This window comes from Condylura cristata, unplaced genomic scaffold, assembly GCF_000260355.1.
Source record: "Condylura cristata isolate star-nosed mole 26May11 unplaced genomic scaffold, ConCri1.0 scaffold00002, whole genome shotgun sequence".
Lineage (NCBI taxonomy): Eukaryota > Metazoa > Chordata > Mammalia > Eulipotyphla > Talpidae > Condylura > Condylura cristata.
Window position 1 is genome coordinate 81,963,031 of NW_004567103.1, and position 9,178 is coordinate 81,972,208.

General features: G+C 49.0%; 1 protein-coding gene across 1 annotated transcript in view; it reads right to left on the reverse strand.

Moving 5' to 3' along the window:
- Positions 1 to 9,178, reverse strand: part of TFCP2L1 (transcription factor CP2-like 1) — a 58,638-nt gene that overhangs the window by 8,961 nt on the left and 40,499 nt on the right. The window contains exons 9-13 of the mRNA XM_004674726.2: positions 8,805 to 8,853; positions 8,610 to 8,703; positions 6,306 to 6,396; positions 4,829 to 4,932; positions 1,703 to 1,845 (exon numbers count right to left, since the gene is read on the reverse strand). Coding sequence (XP_004674783.1) covers positions 1,703 to 1,845; positions 4,829 to 4,932; positions 6,306 to 6,396; positions 8,610 to 8,703; positions 8,805 to 8,853 — 481 coding nt within the window. The remainder of the gene's footprint in view (positions 1 to 1,702; positions 1,846 to 4,828; positions 4,933 to 6,305; positions 6,397 to 8,609; positions 8,704 to 8,804; positions 8,854 to 9,178) is intronic.

A 9,178-nucleotide genomic window follows, 5' to 3' on the forward strand; every position in this document is an offset into this window, starting at 1 on the left:
CACTGGACATACTCAGATGCAAACTTTTCTGGCAGAATCACATCAATCCTAATGCAAATTCCAGGAAGAAGAGTGGGCAAGTTCAGTGCTTTTCACATTTGCCTTCTGCTGCTCTATTTTGCTTGACTTCTTCCACTAGTTGTAAATTACTATTTAGTTAAAAAGGAAGGAAAACACCACCTTGCCCACCTCTGGAATAAAACTCCCACGAAATGGAGGACTCCCATTTAAAACCAAGGGGAATTACAATGAGTAATTATTATTTTGCAGACCTTTCAAAAGTCTTACAATTTACAAATTGCCACATTTAAAGATCTGTCCACCACTTACTCCCCTAATACAGTGCCTAGCACAAGTCAATGACAACCGCCATCATTCACTCTTTCCTAAGGGCCCAGACACTGGCTCATCTTATCCTTACCAGAATTTGTCAAATGGCTATAATTATTTCCCAGATGTTGAAACTGAGGTTCAAGGAGTTTAAGTGACCCAAGACTAATTCCAGGGAGGGGAGAGGGGGTGGGGAATCCCACTTAAATTGCAAAGTGCACATTTTCTCAACTTTCCCTTCCCCTCCACCATTACATTTTCTCTCAGATCCCCACCCCTGCTCCCTCAGCAATTGTTTCCTGAAGGCTTCCTTTCAAGAGCAGTGGGAGTCTGTGGCACCTCCACAACTGGCTCTCAGCCTACTCGCTTCTACCATAGCCACCCTTACAGACCCTGCCAGCTGGGGTCACTACAGCCCTGCTGTGACTGTTTCCTACCTGTGAAGTGGAATAACGATGAGATCCAACTCACAGGGAGGCTGTCAGGTAAAGTGAGTACACGGAAGCCCGGGACAGCGTGCTCTCAAACATGCCAGCACTCCTTGCTATTATTATGGGCATAAGGGATCCAGGACAAACTGAAAAGCCTCTGTTCCGCTAGGTGCAGGAATACCTAAATGTCAGCAAACCTGTATACCAATCCCCTTTAGCCGTGAGTGGGATCACATCACTCGAGGACACAGTCCCAGTGGGCCCATGCAACACGCAGCCCAGCAGCCGTGGCTCAGCCCCTCCCAAGTCTGTGTAGCCAGGACCAGCTGGGGAGGCCCAGAACACTGTCTCATTTTATCCTTACTGGAATTTGTCAAAGGGCTGTAATTATTATCCAGATGTGGAAACAGGTTCAAGGAGTTGAAGTGGTCCCAGACTAGTTCTAGGGGGGATCCCACTTAAATTTCAAAGTCCACACTTTCTTTATTTCTTTATTTTCGCCGACACACGTAAGAGCAGAGGCCTCTCGTTCGCTTCTCCCATAAGCTACATCCTCGGCCTCGGCTCAGCCCCATCTGTTTCACCTCTCCTGGGGCATGCTTTGCCTGCCCTGTGGCCTGCTGCCTGCCCCCTCCTCCTGCTTCTACATTCTGACTATAAACACACTGAGGGCAGGGGTGGAGTTGTGCTTCTGTTCCTGCAGGTACCTGGCTGAGGAGTAGGAACAAGCACTCAACGCCAGTCAAATTGCGGCCCCAGGAAGCTTCCTGGTATTCAGAGGCCACAGCAGCAGAGAGCAGGCAGTGTGCAGGTGAAACCTGTTTTGTTTTGTTTTTAGCTTGGTGACCCCCAAACCTCACAGGGTGTGTTTCTGGTGCAGTCTCCCGTTCCTCCCTGAGCTCAAGCCACAGCTCACGGGGGCCAGGTGGCACTGTGCTCACCTCGTTGCTCACCACCACGTGGATGCCCGTGGGTCCCTGACGATACACTCGGTGAATGTGCTGGGGGGCGATGCTGTACAGGTTGGCGATCTTCTCAATCAACTCCAAGGTCGTGAGCTCTTCCAGGAAGATGGCGTGATACACTGCAAGGAGGAGTAGTTCCTTCTGAACACAAGTGCCAGGCTTTCCAAGGAGCTCCCCCCCCCGGCCCCCACCCTGAGGAGCCAATGATGCTTCAATAAAGGTGCTTATATTCACTTCCCACAATGCCTGGCTGGATGGGCAATGCCCAGAAGCCACACTGCTGAGCTTGTGGGTCCAGAGGCCAAAGGCCTCTGTGTAGACCTATGAAAGGTTAAAAGGTCTCAGGCTAATTTTCTCTTTTCTGTTGCAGTCTCTCCTGGGACACTTAGTAAGATGCAGAATTCCTAGAGCCACAGGAGACTCAAAACTCCATGACACACATTTAAGGATGCAGGCTAGAGAGACCACTGTCAGAAATCTGCATATCTGACAAGTTCCCAGGGCCTCCCGCTGAGTGGCAGATGTACCACTGGAGGAAGGGGGAGGGGGAGGGACTCCTGGGTCCCCTACCCCTTCTCGCCAGTGTGAAAAGGTTATTGCGTGTTTTCAGGCAGTGAAGACTGAACCGTAAAGATAATAGCTGCATGAGCACAGAAGAGAGAGGAGTGTCCCTGCCCTTCTCCAGGGCACAGATACTACTCAGCTGGAGTGCTGTGACCCCTACAGAGCAGGAGGGCGCAAGCAGTGTCATCAGCGCATGGGAAGATAAAGGTGGCCTGAGAATGTTTCCCCCTCCAAGACCTACCACACAAACCCCATGGGTAAACCAGGATGGATTAATCAGTTAGGTGTCTGGGGAGCCTCAAAAGGGAAACACAACTGTATTAAATTAAACCCAGATTTCTCATGTAACTAAGGAATTTGTTTGGGGGGTGAGGGGTGGGGAGCACCTAACAAAGGCCCAAGATTTTAAAAATGAGTGAGCATGCATATGTACTTCCAAATGCCTGGACCCTGGCTCTGGCACAACGCTGTCATCTTGGGCTGCTCAACTGCTCTGAGCCTCAGCTTCCGCAACAGTGAAAGAACCCTTATCACAGTCCTTAACATAAGAGCAAATACATGAACATATGGAAAGTCCTGAGGATGGGAACTGACTGAGAGTTCTGGCTGATCTGGAGAGAGCTGCAGAGAGGCATATAGGTGCTCTCTTGCTCTCTCTACAGAGAATACTAGAGCACAACCATGCAGATGTCATGACACTCCAGATGCTCAGAGCAAGGAGCTTTATACACACCCTCCTCTTGGAACCTGGCACCGCCCTTGCTATCTTTACTTTACACAGATAGAAACTGAGGTGCAGGCACTGGAATCCTGCCCAAGGTCAAGGGTCAGTAGATGTGTGGTCAACACTGTTATCCAAGGACAGCTGACCTCCTCAAAGATTGTGTCCCAGGCAAAAAAATAAAACTAGACCACCAACTTACGCTACACATGAAAATCAAGTCAAAATGGATAAGAGACATGGAAGTAAGATAAGTAGAAGAAAACACAGGGGAAATAGTCTATGACACAAAGTTCAGAAATATCTGTGTGGGTTTGTCACCAGCAGCAAGGAAAACAAAGGAGAATATAAACAAGTGGGACTACATCACACTAAGATGCCTCTATACAGTGAAAGTGACAGCAACCAAAACAAAGAGACACCCCACAGAATCAGGGGAGATATTTGCACGTCAAACCTCTGACAAGGAACTGATTTCATGGATCTATAAAGAACTCATAAAGCTCAACAAAAAGAGAACAAACAATCCAATCATAACAGGCACTTTACCAAAAAAGATGTGCAGGTGGCCATAGGCATATATAATAATGTCCACCACCACTTATCATCAGGGAAATGCAGATCACAATCTCAGTGAGATACCACCACAAGCTTGAGACATAGCCCACTTTAAAGCCAGTGCTGACGAAAGTGTGGAGAAAAAGGAACTCTCTTATGCTGCAGGTGAGAATGTAGACTGGTCCAGCACCTATGGAAAGCTGTGTGGAGGTTCCTCAGAACACTCAAAATGGAGCTACCATAAACCCAGTGATTCCAGTTCTAGCAAACTACCCAAAGGACGCATTCCTATGTTTAACTACAGCACTATTTACAAAATCCAATCTGTGGAAACAACATACATGCCCTCAAAGAGATGAATGGATCAAAAAAATGTATATAGATACACAATGGTATACTACTCAGTGATCAAAAAACTAAAATAAACTCATACCATTTACAGCATGTGCGTGGAGCTGGAAGGGACTATGCTAAGTGAAATAAGCCTGAAGGAGAAAGATAAATACCGGATGCTGTCACTTACATGTGGAACATAGAGAACCACACAAAGGAGCAAAGAAGAACAAACTTTGAAACCAACTGTTACAAACTGACCACAGATCTGAGGCACCCCCAAGTGCGGGGAGGAAAAGAAGGGATGAGTGGCAGGGCACCCTAGACTAGGGCAGGGTTTTGCTGGTGGAAGAGCCGCAATGACCACTTTCAGGGAAAGATCCAATACAGTCAAACATTAACAAAGACGTAAAACAGTGGTGTGCTTCAGTAGCAAAAATAAAATTAATAAATTTCAAAATAATAACACAGACTATGGCATGCGCTCAAAAAAAAAATTGTCTTCCCTCTCTCCAAATGATCTCAAAATTAACACCACCTCCCCACTCCCCCCCACCCAAAGAAGTCACACAGTCCCAGAGACGACCTTTCGGCTCTGCTCCTTAACCCTCCCGCAGCAACCAGGGAATGGTAAGGACTCGGCTGAGTGGGTGAGCTGCAGGAAAGTGCTCCTGGGGATACAGTCATGGCAGACCCACCCCCCAGTCCTCTCCAGTAGCTGAGTGGCCTTAGAAGGACACCTGAACTAGGTATTCTGGTCCCCCATGAATACTTGTGTCCCAGGATGGCAGTTAACAGAAGCTTGTCCTACATGGAACCAGATAAAGCAGGCGAAGCCTGAGGCAAGAGGCCTGGGGTCACTTCTGTTCCTTGGTTTACTCTCCAGCCTTAGAACTGCTTTGGGGGCAGGGCTCCCCTCATCTTACCACATAGACTGGTGTCTCCGCTGCCATCCTGTTTCTGCTGTAGGGGAGCTCGATTCTGCTCCAGCTCCTGACAGACATAGATGGTCATCTTTGGCCTCACATTCCTGGCAGGGGGAGAAGAAATAAATTGAAGGTGTAAGGACCAAGCTCTCTGTTGCTCCAGAATCTTCCAGAACACAGGGTGGAAACAGCATTGGGAAGGATTCAGCAAGAAGGAAGGGTGTCGGCATCCCAAATGTCTTCCACTTGGGGGTGTGGAGGCAGGATTTGGTTCATTGGAAGCTTTAAGGGTTTCACAAAGACTTGCCTGGAAGCCACAGGGATTGAGATACCTCCAGCTTCTGCAACCTGGCAAGAAGGGGCTCCACCCAGAGCACAAATCTTAAGACACAAGCTGTTTAAAGGGGTGGAAATAACAGCAAACACTGTCTTTGCCTTGCACCAGGAACTATTTTCACAATTTTACATGCTCATGTCATTTCATCCTCACACAGCCTCTGAGGATGCGTGGGTAATCACTGGTTTTTTTGTTTTTTTTTTTACAAAGTTTATTTTTACATCATTTTGCACATTTTTTTTTCCCATCTCGATTGTAATCCCCGCGGGTTTCCCATCACCAAATCACCCCTGTGCCACCACCATAGTCCCATGCATTTCCCTCCCTCTCCCGTTTTTGATCCCATTCCCCACTCTGCCCCCACAGAATGTCTCTGGTATATGGTTGTTCATTATTTTTGTTATTTTCTCGCCTGGTCCATTATACTACTGCTATGAGTGAAACCATCCGGTATTTTTCTTTCTCTTTCTGGCTTATCTCACTAAGCATTTGGGCTGCTTCCATGTTTTTCCAATTGTAAATAAAGCAGCAATAAACATGGGGGTACAAGTATCTTTTTCAATCAGTGTTTTTGTGTCTTGGGTAATCACTGGTTTTTAAAAGAGGAGCAAACTGAGCCCACCGGGTTAAAATTTAACTCCAGGCATCTCTCATTCTGAAACTGTGCTGTCCATATGTGGCTATTAAAATTTAAGTTCATGAAAGTCAATAAAATTTAAAGCTCAGTTTATCAGTCACATTAGTCTGATCACAAGTGGCCAGAATATTTCCACATGGCAGGAAGTTCCATCAGACACAGCACTGCTTTATGGGCTGAACTGAGCCCACTGTACAGCAAAGAAGTGCCATCCATGGCTTCCCCACAGCATAAGGAGCTTAGAACCCAGGACCATTAAGTGTCTGAACCCAGAGACATGGCTAAAGGGCTGAGATCCAGGGGCTAAGGTTGCTGTCAAACCAAGAAGTCAGAGGAGGCCTCCAGCCACGCCTGCGCCCACAGTTGGCTGCATCTCACAATAAGGTGTCTCATTCCGTGGCTACAGCTCCGTGGTCTCTCACCAGTCATTCCACTTGGGGGCTAAAGGGCCAGGGTAGAAGCTTCCCGCCATAGTCTGCCTCCAGCTGGAAAGTGACACTCACCTGCCTTTGATGGCATTGAAGAGCCGGATCCCATCTGCAGGCCCACAGATCTGGACCAAATCGTCTCGAGACATCTTCAGCAAGTCAGCACCTAGGGAGAAAATAGGGTCACCGTTATGTGGGAGCCAGAAAAAGGCCCTCTCCTGAACACCTGCAGACCCTGCCCGGAAGAAGCAGCCTCACCCTCAATGGGCTAAATATCAGAAGACCACAGTCAGAAGCTAAATGAGTAGTATTCACAAAACTCAGTACCCAATAGGCATTTACAGAAGCCAACACACCCACTGCCCATGCCTGCCTGCCCTCCCTTGGTACAATATTGGCATATCAAGTATGTGCAAATATCTTACTGGCACATGGTGCTGAACACACATGCACTTGTCAGAACGGCCAAGCAGCCAGTTCTCAGGATGTGTGCCTCTGTGATCAAAAGGCTGCAGACTCAGGTCTCACAGGCCTTTATTCAATGCCCGGGTCTACCACAATCCATGTGTCCTCTGTGCTGCTGGACGTCAGGGTGCTTGCAGTTTGGGGCTCTTAGGAGTAAGTCTCCATGATTAATCTCATACTTGGGTGTGGCCCCTTTCTCAAAGGTCAAGGAGTCCCCACATAGGGACTCTCTAGGGTACAAGAAGCATGATGGAAACGTTCTCCTGAGAACCTCCTAGCAGCCACATGGCATGGAGCCACTTATCAATCCCCCTCCAGCTAAGACAGTTTTAGCACAAAGGGCCCCTCTCCATAGGCATAGTCAAAGTCCTCCCACAACCTACTAGAGCCCCAGGGCCTGTGTGACCACACCTTCCTCCCTAGTTGATCCCATCCTAGTTACCTGGGGCCTCTGCTCACTGGCCACACCAGGAAAGAGGCCCAACTTGTGACTTTGCACTTTCTCCTGCTTGCAAAGCAGGTTCCTGGCACCCTCTGAGATTGCTCCCTCACCTTATCTAGCCTCCATGCCAGAACACTTGTCAGTCAGGCCTACACTTACCAAACTACTCAAGACTACATCCAGCTCTTGTCCTTTCCCAGACCAAGCCAGTACTGAAATATGTGAATACATATCTGTGCGTAGAGCTCCAGGTTTCTGAGGACCCTGAATGACCTTCTAGTTAGCACCTTCCACCCTGAACACAAAGATCATGCTTAGAAAGCCAAGCTGCAAGAAGGCCAGGTGCTGCACTTCCCACAGAAACAGGCATCCCCAGGAGCATCTTCCCTAGCTTGCATTAAATGTTGACTCCCTGTCACTCACGATTGACTCTACTTGCCAACAAGTGTCACTGCGCCCCACAGCCCCTGGCTCAGGACTTCTTGCGCAAGGGGTCCATCAGTAAAGATTCAAAAACCTTTTGAAGGAAGAACTAGTTTTCCTCCATCTCTCAGGTCATACCCCTGGAGATGGTGTAACAGAAGCATCAACTAGCTTGGCCTGCTCTGATAGGTCCGACTCCACCCCCACAGCCAACATGCCTCAGGATAAAGACACCCAGGACCTCTGTGACCGCACCTCCTTCCCTGGTGATCCCATCCTAGTTACCTAGGTCCTCTCTGCTCACTGGCCACTCCAGGAAGGGGCCCATCTTGTGACCTTGCACTTTCTTCCTGCTTGGAAAGCAGGTTCCCGGCACCCCCTGGGATTGCTCCCTCACCTTGTTTAGCCTCCATGCCAGGACACTTGTCAGTCAGGCCTGCACTTACCAAACTACTCAAGACCACAACCAGTCCTTGACCTCCCCCCAAACCAGGCCAGAGGTCCCTTGAACCCTCCCTGTACTGAAACCTCCCTAAAGCTGCACTCAACAGATTACTTCTAGGAACAGGACCTTGTATTCTAGTGCTTGACCTCAGCTTAGCAAACATGAGTGACCCACACAATCCAGGGTTCCTAGGACAAGATCACAGTCTCACAGGCAGGATCTGATGGCAGATCCTGGACAAAGGTGGCTCTGTCAAATGTTGCTAAGGCCCCATTGGGTTTTGTACTTTTTAAAGATTTATTTATTCATGCATACAAATAATTTATTTATTCATGCATACAGGCCAGAGTTGCAACAGTGAGAAGATTCACCAGAGACACAGTGGGGAGCACAACAGGCCGAGTGACTGAAACACACTACTGAGGGGGGTACCGGGGGACAGGAGAGGTCTGCTAGCCACGTGGGTCAGCTCCCTGGCTGGCGCTCAAACTAGTGCTGCAGTGGCTGTGGACAGCTTCACGGTGCTGCTGCGCTTTAACCCCTTGCACCACCAGGGAGGGCTCAATACCCCACTGGGTCTTTAATCCCATATAAAGAAGCTCACCCGAGAAGCTGGAGAAGAGCCGGCAGAACTGCGAGAACCTATTGCGGTGAAGCCACTGCTGGGCATCCTGGATGGAGGCCGAGGGGAGCAGGTGCTGCAGGCGGAGAGAAGGGGCCTTAAGATGACTGCTCGAGTTTGCAAAGGGACAGGCAGTCAGACAACAGGCAGTCAGACAACCCGGCCGCAGACACTTACGTCACTGCCCAGGGGTAGGGCCTCCACAGGGTGTGTCGGAGAGCTGTTGCTGCAAAGGAAGAGAAAGGGTGATGAGACGGAGAATTTCCGGGGCCTCGTGACTGGGATGTGGTGGTGGGATCCTCACTGCTTTTACTTCTCAGGGATGGGACTGGTTTTAAATGAAGTGAGTCCTTAAGTAGTTCCAGAGCCAGAGAAATGTAGGCAGGAACCACTGCTCTATCCCTCGAAAGCCTTAACAAACCCTTCAGTGTGAACCCGAAGTTCTGATTAGATACATTGGTCAAAACCACGCCCCTCCATCTGAGGTTCTGGCTGTGTGTAGAAAAGAGCTATCTCCCACTCAGAGGACGGCTGTGTGTGGGTCAGAGCTA